Source organism: Saccopteryx leptura, chromosome 1, assembly GCF_036850995.1.
Source record: "Saccopteryx leptura isolate mSacLep1 chromosome 1, mSacLep1_pri_phased_curated, whole genome shotgun sequence".
NCBI classification, from domain to species: domain Eukaryota; kingdom Metazoa; phylum Chordata; class Mammalia; order Chiroptera; family Emballonuridae; genus Saccopteryx; species Saccopteryx leptura.
Window position 1 is genome coordinate 341,488,438 of NC_089503.1, and position 18,440 is coordinate 341,506,877.

Genomic DNA, 18,440 nt, shown 5'->3' on the forward strand with positions numbered 1-18,440 from the left:
TGGAACTCCTGTCCCGTACGTGTCCCCGTCCTGCAGTCCCTGTAGGAATGGTACCCGACCTCTATCATTATTTAGGTTTGGCTTTCAGGCCAGATTCAAACTAGCAGAGAGGGAAAAAAAAATGTTTGGGAAATATGGGAGGTGAAATCCTGGCCTAAGTTACTCCTTAAGATTTAGGGGCGAAATCATCTCAGAGAGTTCAGAGGTCTCTGAAGAGAGTTTAGGGATATGCTCATTTTTGCAACTTTATGTTTATTCTATCTAAGCAAAAACTTGGATCATCTTTGGCTTTGGGACTTTGAGAGATCATTGTAATCAGAACTTGAAGTAGATTGAACACAGGTTTAGGTGAGACTTTTAAATGATTGAAAATATGCCTTCCATATAAATGTAAATTCTGACAGAGTTGATTTACAGTTGTGGGCATGAGTCACATCTCCTAGACTCTGCCAGGATGGTATGCTTGGACCTGGTGAACCATTTGAAGCCAGTTTATTTACATATTCCCATCTGAGTGGTGGTAATGTCCAAACGTGGAAAAGTGCTCATATCATATACACACATCGAGTAGTGTTATATTCATCATAGTTTAGTGTTTCTTCATTACAATATAACATCTTTCCCAGGGCTTCTTGCAAATATGGTAAAGAGATTGGAGGAAGCATATACTGGGGAGGGCAGGAGAGATCTGGCAGGCTCTGGTGAGTTAGTACACTGTCCTGGACACTTACACTTGCACACTGTCACATTCCACGGTGCTGCGTACCGCACCCGTCTCTGAGGCTTGCCAGCATTGTCTAAGACAGGGAACACTCAGCTAGACACAGCATCATCGTCACTATTTTTGGAAAGGAATTCACACTCTCATTTCTACAAGGGAAACCTGTTTTTTTTTAAAAAGGAGTGGGAAGGGGTTTGCAGACTCTTAAATAATTTATTATAAAGCATCATCTACTAGAGAAAACTTTCCAGCTATGCCTCTATAAATTTTGAGGCCAAAAATTTGCTTTAGCTTAAATGTATAAAATTAACTTCTTCACACCCTCCTTTCCCTGTCCCCATTATTGATGTAGGGTATGGGTGGTTTCCCATAGCCTTATGTTAACAGAAAAACTTCAAGAAAAATGTGGAGAGGATGGATAACAAATTTGTGCTGAGACGTATCTATGCCTTTAGCTACTTAGATTTTTGTTTTTCAGTCTGTAAGGAGCTAATTACCTCTAAGAAATCAACTCCATCTTGCTTCTCTCATGGCCCTCTGGAATAATAACACTAAAGATATTTCTCTGAAATAATCTTTGAGCCATTATGCTGTTTGTGTTGGTCACTTCTTCTGCTTTAACTGCATTTGTCAAGCAGAGAAATATGTTTGTTTGAAAATATTTTCATAATGCCATTATTTCTACCCTAAAATACAAATTTAAAAGACTAGTAATAAAGAAATTAGTTAATTAACTAAGGACTAGTACTGCAGAAAATCATACAACTTAATGCCAAAGAGTAGGTCTCTCCCTGTGACTTCACCTATATCCTTTCTAGTCATCTGGCTAGAGGTTGAGTAAAAATGTATACATCGGCAGACCTCCTCACAGTTATTTTATTGATCTCTATAGGTCAATAAAAGTGGCCTCTGACAACTATAAGATCTCTATGCTGTATATTTCAGAAGGCTACGTGTGTTGCTGTATTGCAGTTTTCAGTGATATTTCCTAATTTCTTTCATGTTCTTTATTTATTTATAAAAGTCACATAGACATGGGATTCCAAATAAAAACTTAAACAAAACTCTCTTTGACCATAATGTGTGGCCATATAAAAAAAATTTTGTATCTCTAAAATGGGCAAGAGGTAGAACTCTTGAATGGGAAAGACACCAGTTATTTTGTCTACACAACTTTTAAACATGTTGTTTTGAAATTTCATGTAGCATGAATAGTGGTATTAAGTAGTAGATTTCATTAAAAATAAGCTTAAATTAAGCCCGGTTGGCTCAGTGGTAGAGCGTCAGCCTGGCGTGCAGGAGTCCCGGGTTCGATTCCTGGCCAGGGCACACAGGAGAAGTGCCCATCTGCTTCTCCACCCCTCCCCCTCTCCTTCCTCTCTGTCTCTCTTTCCCTCCCGCAGCCAAGGCTCCATTGGAGCAAAAGTTGGCCCAGGCTCTGAGGATGGCTCTGTGGCCTCTGCCTCAGGCGCTACAATGGCTCTGGTTGCAACAGAGCAATGCCCTAGATGGGCAGAGCATCGCCACCTGGTGGGCATGCCGGGTGGATCCCAGTCAGGCGCATGTGGGAGTCTGTCTGACTGCCTCCCATTTCCAACTTCAGAAAAATACAAAAAATAAATAAAATAAAAATGTTGAATTAAACAAGAAAAAAAAAAAAAGAAATAAGCTTAAGTAATTTTAGTATCTGAAAAAAATGGCTAATTGTTTAATTTCATAGGCATGAAATATAGAAATATTAAAATTTTCTATGTATTTTTATTATAAATTTGAAAAATAGGAAATATTTTTAAATTATATCTCGATAAAACTTATTCTAAAATAAATAAATAAATAAATATTCAGATAATACCCACATAGCATTTTAATAATTTCAGTGTAAGTTTTTTTATTTTTATTAAGTAAGAGAAGGGGAGGTAATGACAGGTTCCCTCATGCGCCCCGACCGGGATCCACCCCACAATCCCCTTAGAGGCCGATGCTCTGCCCATCTGGAACGTTGCTCAACTAAGCAACAGAAATATTTTTAAAACCTGAGGTAGAGGCCACAGGGCCATCCTCAGTGCTCAGGGCCAACTCTCTCCAATCTAACCATGGCTGTGGGAGGGGAAGAGATAGAGAAAGAGAAGCAAGAGGGGGAGGGGTGGAGAAGCAGATGGGTGCTTCTACCTGTGTGCCCTGACCAGGAATCGAACCCAGGACATCCACACACCAGGCCCACACTCTACCAGTTAAACAATGGCCAGGACCTCAGTGTAAGTTATTTAAAAACTTTCTCACCATGGCCAGATAGCTCAGTTGGTCAGAGTATCATCCCAAAGCATAGAGGTTGCTGAATTAGTCCTTGGTCAGGGCACATACAGGAACAAATTGATGTTCCTGTCTTTCTCTCACTGTCTCCCTTCCTCTCTCTAAAATCGATAAAATAAAAACATTAAAGAATTAAAAAAGAAACTTTCTCAGGAACATTTTTATTCAGTTTTATTTTTTAAAATAAACTTAGGAAATAAAATCTGCTTTCTGTGGTCAAGCAAAACAGGAATATAAGGCAAAGTTGTGTTTAGTAAAATTTATTAATAAAACTAAAAAACAACATACTTAAAAGCATTCTGTTTATATAAGGTCTACCGGAAAGTTCTGTCCATTTTTGGAATAAAACAAAATACAAATTTTTCATACTGTCAATAAACTTTATTAAATAATATATTTCCACTTCAATCCTATCTTCCAAATATGGTCCGAAATGGTTTGCTGAGCTGAATTAAGCCTTTCTGCGATCTCTGATGTTGTCAGAAAAGGATCTTGCTCCAACATGGTCTTAACATCATCATTGATCAAAGATGGTTGCCCAGAACGTGGCTTATCAGAAAGGTCGAAATCACCTGTTTTGAATTTTTCGAACCATCATCTGCATGTCCTATCAGAAACTGTACCTTCACCAAACACTTTCAATAAATTTATACATGCTTCTGTAGCATTTCTTTCTTGTTGAAATTCATAAAAATACAGTGGCATAAATGAACTTTATCAGTAGCCATGGGTACACTATCGCTTCACACATAAGACTAACGTGAATCAACTTTGTTTTAGTTAATTTGCTACGTCAGTAGGTATACATTAAGTGATAAAAATAGAGAGACACACATGCGCCAAATAAACATGTGCTTACATTTCAAAACTTGTGATAGAAACGGACAGAACTTTCCGGTAGACCTTATATTTATGAAAACCTCACTACCAACATCAACTGGTTTGACACAACACAGGGCTTTTCTCAGCACTGGAATGCTAAATTGATGCTGCTATGCTACTTTCTTTGCACAAGCACCACAGTACCTTTTCAATCAACTGTGTCAATTTATGAACAAGGCTTTGTGCAGATGGTAGTCTGTGAGCACAAAACCAAGTGCTGGAAGACCTACGCACTTACCCCACAATGCTGACTTCATTTGTACATGTTGGTTAACAAACTGTCCTTAGTAGAAGGAACTGAAGTGCAATGGTGACTCTGGACTGTTGAGAACGACTGAAACCTTTGTGCTGAGTATGTGATTTAAGGGTGGCTTTTGTCTCTGGAGAAGATAAGGAGAGTAGTTCAGGATGGGGAAAATGACAGCTGTTAGACATAGTGAGAAAGTAGTCACATGATAAAAAAGTTTGAGAGAAAATTCTTCCTGAATCACTAGAAGAAGAAAAAGGGCTAGTCTCCAGCCATCTCAGAGAGAGGAGTTTGCTGGCTGAGGCCTGGACTAAAGCCATAATTGTAAGGCAGCAGGGATGTGCATTTCCAGAAAAGAGCACTGATTGAAACTGGCTGAATGTAGACATGAACTGCAAATGGGTAACAAGGGAGCAGAATTGTACTGGAAATAGCTTTAGTTTTCAATACTGGAAGAATAATGCTGCCATTGATAATGAAAGAAAGCTAGGTATTACAAGAATATTTTTAAGTGTCAAATTTTTATTACCTCTCACAGTTCTAGGGGCAGACTGGACTCGGCTGGACAGTTCTGGTTTAGGGTTCATTTGTGGTTACATTCAGACAGTGGCCGGGAAGTCTTCCTCATTTAGGGCTCCCTCTGCTGGGCTGGGAAGACTTAACAGCTAGAAGCAAGAGTAGCTGGGATCCTGTCTTGAAGAGCAGTTTTGATGAGAGTAAATGAGTTGTTTATAACATTTAGTTTTAGCCAAGAGAAGAAGCATTAAAAGGAAATGTCTTGCTGACAGGAAAACAAACAAAAACCCACCTCTCTTTTGGGTAGAGCTATAAATATGGGTTTTACCTACTTTCACATAAGTGATAACTGAAGAGGCCAGCAGGCCATACCATAAATATTTATTTGACTCCTAACACTGTTAAATTACTGTTTATTCCGTACTTTAGGAGGAAATTGTATAGTAGGATGTGGCATAGTTCATAGCAGTGTTGCATAGTGATTAAACACACCAAACTCAGTCAGACAATTCATGGCCAAATTCTGCATCCATCATGTGCTGGCTCTGTGACCTTGGTCCAATCCTTCCAACTCTCCTATCTTCCAGTCTCTTATCCACACAGTGGAGACGGTAGAACGTCCAGTACAAGATGTGTAGGAATTAAATTTAGTAATGCACATAAAATATTTACACAATGACTGGCACATAAATACTAATTAGTGTGCGCTATTATGGTTTCTACTATTCCCATATTATTAATCTCAGTTCAGGTTTTATAAGAATAAAAGGGAAGGAAATAGACCTGACTCATGGCAAAATATTTTAAGCCCTCCCAACCTCCTTTTAGACTTTTTTTGTGTGTTTTTCTGCCCCATCTCTTAGGGTTTTCATGTATCTCTAAGTCCTCCAGAACCCTGTCTCCTGATGTATTGTTCATACTCCATTATTATTATTTGGCCTCTCCCCTCATTGACCTCTACTCACAATATATATTCCCTTAGTATAGCTAAGAGAAGCATTCAGATCCAATAAATCTGTAAGTTATGAGTAACCAATTGTCTCATTGTCCCTTCTCAGGGTATTTGTGTTTTTGTAAAGGATCTTGTAAGCCAAGTGAGTCTCTAAGTTAATGTTCATTATTGTACTTAATGTTTGGCCTCAGACATTACTAAAGTGTGTTTTGTAATCAGATCATCTTGGAACATTCTGGATTAAACTGAGAAATGAGTGCCTTGACTGTAGAATTTCCTGCAGCCTAATATACTGCCTAAATCACTGAGAAAGGGCTACACTGTGTAACATTTCGCAAGCATAATTGACATTCCTTTTAGTGGCCAGAGAACACTATTCTAGGGAATGCTGGTAGATATTATGGAAGGCAGTATTTTAAGATGAAAAGTCTAGCATGTAGGTAAGTGGCAGGTTCTGGGTGCCCACTTTCCAGGAGTTTCTTCTCCTAAGCAAGTCATACTTATGATGGCTTCATTCTTTTTGTACTGGTGAACCATAAAATCTCTTCAAAAATTCTAGGATTTTTTTTTTTTTACTATAATTTACATTGTTGGCAAAAAACATATTGGGAACTATTTGCACTCTTCAACAGTTTATAAATTGGGCATTTATAAACTGAGGCTGCCTGTATGCTAATAGATTTTCAACTCTAAATAGTAATAACACTTATATTCTTAAAACATGAAACTGTATTTTAATCTGTTGAGGAAAGATTATTTTTCAAGTAACTAGAGCAATAAAATATTTGAAAACATCAATAAATTTAAGTCAAAATAAAGGCATTATGGGGTCGTGCCCTAATTTTAGTTGGTTGTATCTGAAAATGCTTCTCAAGGATTATGAAGACCTAACTTTGATGAACACTTTGTAAACCTTTTTTATTAATAGTATACTCTCTCCTGTACTAGACTATAAAACCTTTAAATTAGAGCTGTTTATTTACATTATTATCATATATTTCATTTTCTTGGCATCAAAGAAGACATCTATATTCACTAGAAACCACTAGTCAAAGACATTATAATAATCTAGCAAATAAATGTCACCTGGACATCAAAGTTTTAATGTCTTAAAATACATAATAAAATTTTTTGTTTTAATTTTTACATCTGTTCATTTCGAAGGATACATGAAACATGCTTCTCAGAGCCCTTATACAATGAGAATCTTATTACCTTCTGGGTCCTAATGGGCCTGACGGCATCAACACGGTATCACTTGCATGTAACTCACATGAAGGGGCGCTAAGAGTTGTTGTTTAGTGACTGCCAACAGTGCATGGGCCATAAAAATGCGTTTTAAAAAATTCATGTTGTATAAGGGAGCCTTCTTCGCAATTTAACTTGGTTCTTTTACTATATTTTCTTCTCTTTTTTTATTCCTTTAATTTCTACTATTTTAAAAACCGCACCCAAGATGCCTTTGCAGCTTCTCCTGGGGAGGCCCCTGCAGCATCCGAAGGGGCTGCCGCGCCCGCTGCCCCAACCCCTGTAGCCGCAGCACTTGATGCATGTTCAGGAAATGGTGGGTTTCAAGTCACGAGCCCGTCTGTTGTTTTTCTGTCCTCATTTGAAACTCCCGTAGTTAGATGGGGCCATATGTTTTTCTAATTTTAATTTCTTCTGAGTATAAAGTATTATTCATTGTAACTGAATAAATAATGCTGGCACTTAAAACATTAAGATAAGGAAGTGCATACTGATCAAAATTGACAATTTCTCAAAATTGACAATTTTTGTGAGTGCAAGTATGCTCTCTTAATGTTTTTTATTCTCAACGCTCTGTTGTAACTCTTGTAACACGGAGTTCAACTAGATAAGGCATGTTTTAATGAATTTTCCAAGCTACCAGATTGGCCAGAGTCAGTAAGCATGTGAAGAGTAACAGCTTCTGATGCTAGACTGTAGGCTAATCTTACAGTACTTTCGAAGTGTTTCAGTTTCTTAACTTGTGAGACCTGCTAAGTGTTCTTTTTTTTTTTTCTTTAGAAAAACATCCTAATCACTGACCCCTGCTAATAGGATAGTAGTTCAGTCCAAGCAGCCTAATGCCCAGTGTCTAACTATCCGTGTCAGGTGTCTCAGACCCATAGTTGTGATGCCAGTCTCTGTCTCTGTCCTTACTGATGCTGTATGTGTCTTCAATTTCCTCTCCAAAAGACCCCTTTGCCCCGTCTGAAGGTAGTGCAGAGGCTGCACCCGAGCTGGACCTCTTTGCAATGAAGCCACCTGAGACCAGTGTTCCTGTAGTTACCCCTACAGCTAGCACAGCCCCTCCGGTTCCCGCCACTGCTCCTTCTCCTGCTCCTGCCGTTGCAGCTGCCACTGCTGCCACTACTACCGCTGCCGCCGCTGCCGCCACCACAGCCACCACCTCCACCACCGCCGCCACCACTGCTCCTCCTGCTCTAGATATCTTTGGTGGTAATTTTTTGTTGTTGTTGTTGAACTCTTTGCCTCCGGTGGATTGAATGCAATATGCTGAACCCACAACTCTTACTGCATGAATACTGTGTAACTAAATGGTTCTCCAGAAACCATTTGCTGTTATTTCGGAATTCTCCCGAGTACTAATGCAGAAGTGGAAAGTGATCTTGTTTCAGGCTGGTTTGCCAAGCTGAGTAAAGGCATGTGTGTTCTTGGTCTTAGATTTATTTGAGTCTGCTCCTGAAGTTGCTGTAGCGCCTAAGCCAGATGCTGCTCCTAGCATAGACCTGTTTGGTACAGGTAAAACCAAAGCCACCCTTTTCTTATGTTAGTTTTCCTAGATGTTTTTGTGATTAAGCTCTTTGTAACTCACCTGTGATAATGCATTTGTTAGATGTTTGACTTTGATTTCAGCTTTCTACTTACTTCTGCTTGGTTTTGGTTTGTTTCACTTTTGGAAGATGCTTTCTCCTCTCCACCACAAGGGGCCTCTCCTGTGCCTGAGAGTTCTCTCACTGCTGACCTCTTATCCGGTGAGTCCTTTTGCCAATGTCAAGCCTTCAGAGATGTCTTGTGGGGGTTATGTGTGAAGAGATCGATATAAAAATGTACAGGTTTGTCTTGAGTTCTTTTCAACTCAAAAATCACTTTTTCAAATCTCATTCTTTGGCCCATCACCAACTGATGATGGTTAGTATCATATTTCAAATCTAACGCGATGAGAAGGCAAAACTATTTTTCACCCTAAAACCTTGGACCTCAAGAAGTGAAATTTTATTTTCTTCTGGAAAGTGTGTATTTCAAAATCCATTTGCTTTTCTGTAACTGTTAAGACTATCTAAAATCTTATTACCTGCTGTTAAACATGAAACTGCAAGAAGCCACTTGTCCAAGCTGACGGTTTCCTTTTCCTTTGGGTGACGGACACTTTTTCCTGCAGTGGACACATTTGCATCACCGTCTCCTGCAACCACTGCCTCTCCAGCAAAGGTGGATTCTTCAGGGGTGATAGACCTTTTTGGGGGTGCGTATCTCTCCTCCTTCCACACTTACAGAATCTTGTTTTTTTTTTCTTCAGAATAGTTTGTTGATCTTCTATTTTATTATTATTTTTTGACCATGTGAAGTCATTTTCATCTTTTAAATGTAAACTTACCTTTTTAAGATCTTTTACCATTTCTTCACCATCATCATCTCCATCCTCATCAGTTCACCATAATTTTCCGTGCATGGCCTGAGAACTCCAGATCATTGTGTTTTTAACTTTTTGTTCATCCTCATATACAGTCGGCTCATTGGAATTTCCTTCTGTTGTTCTTCCCTGGTGATCCTGATCTGTTGGCTGAATCAATATTTCTGAGATCTTAAAGGCAATATAAAAATGAACTAAATTTGGAGTTGAAAAGCCAGTCAAAGCTGAAAGCATAAGCTCTAGATGCCATACATTATTCTGTGGGGTTTACTTATATTGAGTTCAATGCTTTAAAATCCTCCTGGAGAATTGGAAGACATTTCACTGATATGAACGTTATTTTCCTCTTCTGTAAGCAGGAAATTTACAAGGAAAATAGGTTTGAAGTGGTTTCTTCATGGCTAAAATACCATTCTTAGCAAGCTGACCCCACACTGAGTACTCTGTGTGCCATGATGAGTGGGGCATCTGAGGGGTACAAGGATGTCACAATCTCTGACATTCAGAAGCTTAAACATTGTGGCAAATGTATACAGAAACTTGATATATGGGTACAAGAGGGCTGCTGCTACTGCTTGAATTAAGCTTGTTTTTAAAAACTCTTTTAAGTTTAATAGAGTTCTAAACGGGAAAATTTTATTTTATATTTGGGCAAAATTCTTAACACTTTGCTCCTATTTTGAAAGATAACAGAATTTAGTCCATACATTTTATTCTTACTTATACTTACAAAGGTGTTAATTCTTAAATATTGTAGAACTATTTTTTTTGAGAGAGAATAAACTGATCAAGCATAATTTGATTCACTCCATCATTTCACATATTTATCGGTGACTAACTCACCATACAAAGCTCCATATCTGTGCATTTATCTACAAAACACTTAAATTATTTGTTGTGCTTACCATTTACACTCTTTTACTTTTTTGCTGCATAATGGATAATGGGTAGATGCATTTGGAACTAGTGCTTCTGAACCCCAACCTGCACCTCAGGCTGCTTCTAGTTCATCAGCATCGGCAGACCTACTAGCTGGTAATTAAATTAAAATAAAATGGTATTTTGTGGAAGTTAAGTGTTTATATATTTTTATGAGTAACAGATAGTGTATAAAGTTTAAGGTGCATGTTTTCTTTCCCTTTTGAGACATGAAATTGAAAAACAAGATATTATATAATAGAAGGTTGATCATTTCGCAGGATTTTATGAAATTAATCTTAAAATCACATTTGTATGCAAGCCACCCCATGGCCCCATGGATGCTTCTAATCTGCCTTACTTATAGTTAACACATTTCTTTTTGTTTACTAAAGAGGGAATATTTTTATGTTTGACAATTGATTCGATAATATGTAAATCACACTATGATTTCTACCATTGGGTTGAAGCCACTGTCAATTTTTTACATGTTGATCATTTTTCTATCTGAAAACCCCTGGGGTAACCCCAGTTCATCAGGACTGTGTTGTGGAATAGGTTGGCACAAGATGCCTAGGATTATTATTTGTTGCTGAGATGGGCTAGGTAGAATAAAAGGAAACATTTCAAGGACTCAAAAACAGTAATAGCCAACTGTCAATCTTCCTTGGTGGCAGGGCAGAATGTGCTTAATGAGAGCCAGACCTAGAAATTGTGGTTTTCATAGACAAAGCACTTGCCAGTTGCAAGACTGCAGTAGTGAGTTTCAGGTTCAGGTTTTCAATCAAATTCACAGGACCTTGCTGGTTTTCCTCACTCCAACTTTACTAAGAGGGGTACCTGCCAGCAAGCACAGCAGCAGCATCACAGAGGCCTCAGACCCTCAGGTGCAACTTCCACTGTCTCTCCCAGTCACCAAAAGGGATGTGTTTTAGTCGCAGGTTGGCAAGGAGCTGGAGAGAATGTGGGTCCTATAAGCACAGAGAAGCCACCATGTCCAGGGTCTCTCAGCTTAAATTCTCTGCTAGCCGTGTTGCCCCTGATTTAGTGACTGTTTATTTTTTAGTGTAATAAACAATTCTGACACCAGGTATACCAGGCTAAGGAACATTCATTCTTGGACTAGCAATGAGTAATGGCCTCATTAACTTTCAGAGTTGTAGGACATTTGACATAAGGTCAAACATTTCCTCAAGAGGCTGGCGGGGATTATCACAGCCCCACTCTTGACCTTTCCATCCATCAATAATTCAGATCAGTTAATAATCTTTACCAGGAGCAATGGCCTTCTTTTGTCTTTCCTGCATACATGACATTCCTACTTGCCAAATCCACTTCATACCAGTGACTGCCTTCTGGCATTTTTCTGAATGATGAAGATTCATGATTCCATTGGGTACTTTGGAAGTTTCAGATATTATTAAGAGGCAATGCATTTAACACAAATCACAAATGGTTGCTTGGCAGAAAAAAAAATACTAGCTTATCTGGCTTTTCTCCTGGTCTAGATATTCTTCATAGCAGCTTCAAATTGGTCACAGAAACGTTCAAGCTCTCACTGAACCAGTACACTTAATTCAGAGTTTTAAGTATAGCAATAAGATTTTAACAGGCTGCAGAAGTGGCGTAGTTTTAAATGGCTCTTTGGGGGGAATGATCTTGTCAATTTGAAAATGAGATTACCAATGAAAATCTTTTGCTTTGAAGCTATAATTAAGATTGAAATGGTATGTAAGATCAAATGTTCTGGCTTTTTGCAGAATTCCAAGAAGTCTCTTTCTCTCAGGGTATTCTCCCAAAGTCATTGAGATTACTGGTAGATGCAGATATTACCCATATTTCAGAGGGAGTTTGTCTGAAAACCCGAGAATTAAGTTCATAACATATAAAAGAGAAATATTATTTCACACAGTGAAGAGTAAAGCTCTCGAACTTCTCTCAATATATACCAGCTGAAAATAGAAATGTTTGAAAAGAGACAGATTCCTGGGTGTTGGATGTAAAAATGGATTATTAAGGGAGATAAATTAGGTGTGTTGAAGGATATGCCTAACTTCTGAGGTTGATGTCAAGCAGGAAAACATAATCTTCCATAACAGACTCACTTGTGAGCTTACTGAACCATAAGTCTTTGCTAATAGAAGAATATGGAGCAGCCTTATGAAGTCCTTTGTAGTTTTACATTCTCTGTTAAACAAATGACACAAATTAGTATTTTTCAGAGCCATGGAAGTGCCTGAATGGATTTAAAATATAAGAATGTTCAGTGTTGAATTAACAAATAACAGTTTCACTGAATGGGAAGATCTACAGAGAACCAATACTTTTATCTTCTTTTGGTCTGGGAAACAGTCTGAAAGTGTCAGACAAAAAGTTCTAGAAATATTGACTATCTCAGATTGATTTTCATAAACAGAATGTGTTAACTGATTGTACCACTGAGAGTAATTGGAATGACATCATCTTTAACATAATGAAGCAAATGTGAGTGTGAGAAGAATATGTATGGGAAGGTGTTTATCTACCAATGGTTTTATTTTTTATTTGTTTAAAATATATTTAAGGCCCTGGCCAGGTGGCTCAGTGCATAAAGCATCATCTCAGCACCCAAGGATGCGGGTTCAATCCCAGTAAGGGCACATACAAGAAGCAATCAATGAGTACACAGTTAAATAGAATAACTAAGTGGAACAAGGAGTTGATGCTTCTCTCTCTCTCTCTCTCTCTCTCTCTCTCTCACACACACACCAAATCAGTGGGAAAATAAACAAATAAAATAAATTTTAAAAAGTTTTATTAATTGACTTTTTAGAGAGAGATGGAGGGAGAAGCATCAATTTTGTTGATCTGTGCATTCATTGGCTGACTTTTGTATGACCCCTGACCAGGATTGAACCTGCAACTTTAATGCATCAGGATGACTCTCCAACCAACCAAGCCACCACTACCAACTGTTTTATCGATTTTGATATCTGTATTAATAAAATTTTGTTAAGTGTGTAGGCTGTCCCATTTTAAATCCTTTTATTATTCTTTTTTAAACAAACAGCCCCAGGGATAGGGGACCAGGGGAAGGGGGAGGGGAAGTGAGGCCCCAGCCCCACAACCCCTAGGCTGTTCCATTTTAGAAATGTACATTTGTAAGAGTAAGCATCTGTGATAAAAGGCAGTGAGACTGTAGTTGGTTGAGCACCTGAAGATAGCTGGCAATTCAGCTATAGTGTAGGATAGTTCAGATATGCCTGCAGAACATCCAGAAGCCTGCTGGTTCTACCTTTCAGTTCCAGAGAATACCTTTCTTAATATCATTTAGAACCATGTAGAAAGAAAGATGAGTAGTTTTGGTTTTTTTATTATTTACCACTATTCCTGGGCTCTAAGACTTTTCACTTAACAGGAGGAGTTCCTCAAAAATTCTCTATTAATGTCTATAATTTTCTTGGTTAGTTCTTCATTAAAAGTATAGCGATAGAATTTTTATTTCAGATAATCAGTTGGTTATTTTTACATCACGTTATAGCTTTTTAATTAGGCTTATGAGGACACCTACTTCATAAGACCTGGGCATAGTGGAGGAAAGCCATCTTTGCAGATCTTTGTCAGATTTATAAACCTATAGGAAATGTGTAAGCCTGGCGTTACTCCTGGCTGTGGGAAGAGGCTATGTAGTGTTATGGTAAAGAACCAGGATCTGGAAGATTCTTGTGTGGAATCCTGGCCCTGCATTTGCCATGATTTGATCTTGGACAAATTATTTAACCCCTCTGACCTCAGTTCCCTCATCTGTGGAATTTACTGGTGTTGGTGTTAGGATTAAATGAGCTAATGTATGTTTTAGGGTGAATGATTTAATATTGTTTTTGTCGGACCAAAATGGCCAAATATTGGCAATTCATGTGTTCATGTGGTTCAACCTAATTAAATGCTTAGAGTAGTGCCCAGTACTTGGTGTGAACCTCATGTCTTAGAGAAGGCACTATTTTTTTTTTCATTGCATAGTGTTGTTTATTTACATAGGGATGTGAGCTACTTAGCTTATGAAATTCAGTAGCATTAAGCAGATGAGGCCTGTGTAAATGCACACGTTTTCTCATTCGAGTAGTGAAACTTGGGTAGTGTGTTAACTTCTCTTCATATCCTTTCTTCCATTCATGGGAAGATAGGATTGAATCAGATGATCCTAAGTCCCTTCCCAACACGAATATAATGTCACTGTAGAATAGATTGTCTTTTCTTGGCCCAGTTTTAAGAAACAGAGAATCAAGTACAGTTGTCTCCACATTCACCTGTAACAAGGAGAACCACCCCGTAGAGCAATTGCCTAAATTAACCACAGCTATAGTCTCACCTTGAGATATGGGATGTTTCAAAAAATGTCAGTATATTGACACAATAAATTATAAAATTTAATTGAAAAAAATTTTTTTAAGTCTGTATAACAGGACCACCAATCTCCCTAAAACAAAATAGTCACATCCACAAAAGTTATTACTGTTAGCCTATCTTTACTTCATACTGGTTCTTAAAGATACAAGGAATGTCTTTTCTTCAGTTAAGAAAGTTACATGAAGCCCTGGCTGGTTATCTCAGTGGTAGAGCGTCGGCCTGGCATCCAGGAGTCCCCGGTTCAATTCCCGGCCAGGGCACACAGGAGAAGCGCCCATCTGCTTCTCCACCCCTCCCCCTCTCCTTCCTCTCTGTCTCTCTCTTCCCCTCCCGCAGCCAAGGCTCCATTGGAGCAAAGTTGGCCCGGGCGCTAAGGATGGCTCCATGGCCTCTGCCTCAAGCGCTAGAATGGCTCTGGTCGCAACAGAGCAACGCCCCAGATGGGCAGAGCATTGCCCCCTGGTGGGCATGCTGGGTGGATCCCGGTCAGGCGCATGTGGGAGTCTGTCTGACTGCCTCCCCGTTTCCAACTTCAGAAAAATACAAAAAAAAAAATTTAAGAAAGTTACATGATGCTTATATTACTCAAATGATAAAAATCACTTAAAGTGGCCACCATGAACTTTAAAGACTATCTTCTAAAAGGTAACAGTTTTCCAAATTACAATTTTTTTAATACATATACAAGAATTTAAGCACAAATCAATAGCAGTTTTCAAGAGGAACACGACTTGAACATTATGGCCTTCTTTAGAAAATAATGAGCAGAGGGTATTAATGGAAGCCATTTTCAAACTTTTAAATTGATTTTATGTAGTATAAGGTTAAGGATTTTTTGAAGCAGTCCTGATGTCTTTTGTAAGCCATTTCTGAGGAAGAGAAAATATAGTTAGATTAGAAAGGAATATATATACCCAAACTGAGTATATAAAGACTTCTAGTAGTAATAAATTCTTTGATAACGGTACATCATTTTGTACCTATTAAGAAATCACTTCCTTCACAGGTTGTGAATTTTTGTACAGAAGCAATATAGATGAGCTCTACTTCTGCTTCTGTCCATTGATGGAAATGATTTGCTCCCGGCAGTCAAAAGATAAAATATTTAATGTGATGCTTGCTTATGTCATGATAGTCTGATTTCTCCTCACCTTTTATATTCAGAAGTTTCTTTCATTCAATAAACATTATTTCAGCATTTTAGGCATTGTCTATTAGTGGAAAAGACTAGAAAAGAAGACACAGTTGCTGACACCAAAGACCATCTCTGGGGTGGGTGGAGGTTTGAGGGTGAGATTAAAGAATGGTGATGGGGCTTGGGTGGAGAAATGTCCCAGGTGCTGAGCACACAGAGGCAGAGCACATATCTCAGTAGTACTTGGTGTGGGCGGGTGGGGGCAGTTGTCGCCAATAGCAATATAGGGCAAGGAAGCCCTCCCCGAGCAGGCATCTGACTCACTGTGATGGTGCAATAAGCAGCAACCTAGTTTTCTGGGACAGGAGCCAGAGACAGAAGAGCTTGATTGCTTGTACAAAGGAATCTGCACTCTATAAGTCTGAAAGTTATGGGAATCCAGTGAAGGGTTTTAGGCAAGTAACTATGTCAACATTTTCCACTCAGAAAAATCACTCTGGCTGCACTACAGAGACCAGATTAGAGGAAGTTCAAACTAGAAGCCCCCTGGGTGACTTTATGAATCCTGACAGCAGTGTTAGGAGATCCTAAACTTGGCAGTAGCAACAATGGGACTAGAACATATGTGAAAGATACTAAGAAGGATTTGGTGGCAGAGTGCACACATATTTTTCCGATTTGCATTTTATTATTATATTGATTCAATGTATACAACTCAGCATTTTCTAACTACCTGATACGTGATTTGAAGAAACAAGATTTAAACATGATAAAAAATAATTACCTGAATTTTAACCCTAGCGAGACCTTCTTAGCTCTATGTACTACACTATAATAATAGATTTGGTTGCCATAGGTTCTCTTAACAAAAGTATGAATTCTTGTGTGCTATCTCATTTCTAATAAACTTAAATCTCTCGTTAATACATGACAGATATCAAGGTACTTGAAAAACTTTTAAAAAAACTAACTTCCCAAGTGTCATTGACTTCTCTCATCTACATTCATTCAATCCTTTTCGGTCTTCTGTAGCTTTTTCTGCCTCTGTTTTTATGGCCTTTACCCATGTTTAGTTGTTTTGGCTTATATTTTTCTGGAACCACTTTTTTCTAGGATTTGGAGGTTCTTTCATGGCCCCTTCTCCATCACCAGTGACTCCAGCTCAGAATAACCTGCTACAGCCCAATTTTGAGGCAGCTTTTGGAACAACACCTTCAACTTCAAGCAGCAGCTCCTTTGATCCATCAGGTGAGGCAATGGTTTTCAAACATCCTTTTCATTTGTTCTAATTATGAAATAAGCCATCTAAGGTTAGTATGATATCAAGAAATGTATACACAATATTGAGTGATGACCTGGTTTTAAAACTGTTCAGTAAATCTCTCACTCAGTAATTTAAGTAAATATTTTCAGTACATTTCGGTAGTTTTAAGAATAACCTTTAATCCCTTTCTGTGTTTCTGTTTTTAATTTCTAGCAGAAATCTAACAACACGCACACCATCTGTTTGCATGAGCTTCCATGCACCTGGTTTAGAGATGGTTAAGGGAAATCAAGTGCTTCCTACTAAATCTTTGTACAGTATCTGAATGTGTGGACACGCCCCCTGCTGTTGCTTATACCCTCTGAAGCTTGCATGGCCCTCGGTTTTATGAAGTTGAGAAAGAAATAGTATTCTTTGCCTGCCTTTAACCTTTCATCCTGCTGTCATTTTATTTGTATTCTCTTCCATTCTATTCTTCTCATGCTGGGTCCTTACTACAAATTTTCAATTGGTGAGTTTTTGGTAATTGTGTTTCAGAAACACCCTAAATATATCCCCTGCCTGACAATTTGGTTGCTTCTCTTGCCAATGCCTAGTTGAATGCTGTTCTTTTTCAATTAAGAATCATTATGTAGTAGTATGTATGGTAAATATGCATAGTTTTATGATAAAAATTAACAACTACAAAATTGTTGACATGCATATTAGCAATAATTTATGCAAATCCTATGTTTCTGCATTTTAAATGGCCTTTCTGTATTCTAGGGACTAGGCAAATAGTAATTAGTTACAAGATAATCAAGAACCATTAATAATGGCATGATTTCTATTACCAAAATAGTGTCTACTTTATATATGCCCCTATAGTTAGAACCAAAAGTGATTGCTATACTGAGAGAAAAAATTAACATCCTTATATGATTACCTGTTTTTCAGATACTTATTACTAGGTACTGACCATTAAAACAGGTTTGATTTTAACATGATTTCATAGGAAACTAGGAGATTCAGGCTTCTTTTTCAATTAAGAATTGTTTTAAAAGGAGGCATTATAGGATTTTAGAGTAAAGTATTTAGGCTTTGATAACTCACTACCATTTTTAATAAAAAGTGTTTTAGTGATAGCTTCGAATGGGTAACCGTGGCTACCACTTACTGAAATGCCTATATAGAGCAAACATTATGATAAAAAAGATGACATATATTATCTAATTTAATCTTCACAACAAAGCCATGTAGTAGTGGTACTCCCCCCCACTTACAATGAGGAAACTGGAAGCTCAGACAGTAACTTTCTCAAAGACACACAGCTAGCGAGGCATATAGTGAGTTTGAGCTCAATTCTGACTCCAAAGTCTGTGCTCTTTCCTGTACATTTACAGATTTTTTTCCCCATCTTTGTTCATGTTCATTAGTATTTCCATACTTTGTGAGGAGACATATGTAGAGAT

General features: G+C 38.1%; 1 protein-coding gene across 2 annotated transcripts in view; it reads left to right on the top strand.

Moving 5' to 3' along the window:
• SNAP91 (synaptosome associated protein 91) overlaps nucleotides 1–18,440 on the top strand; it is a 169,979-nt gene that overhangs the window by 103,869 nt on the left and 47,670 nt on the right. For both annotated transcript variants that reach the window (XM_066358936.1, XM_066358938.1), the window contains exons 16-22: nucleotides 7,085–7,192; nucleotides 7,828–8,091; nucleotides 8,317–8,394; nucleotides 8,556–8,627; nucleotides 9,035–9,118; nucleotides 10,238–10,321; nucleotides 16,839–16,973. In XM_066358936.1, coding sequence (XP_066215033.1) covers nucleotides 7,085–7,192; nucleotides 7,828–8,091; nucleotides 8,317–8,394; nucleotides 8,556–8,627; nucleotides 9,035–9,118; nucleotides 10,238–10,321; nucleotides 16,839–16,973 — 825 coding nt within the window. The remainder of the gene's footprint in view (nucleotides 1–7,084; nucleotides 7,193–7,827; nucleotides 8,092–8,316; nucleotides 8,395–8,555; nucleotides 8,628–9,034; nucleotides 9,119–10,237; nucleotides 10,322–16,838; nucleotides 16,974–18,440) is intronic.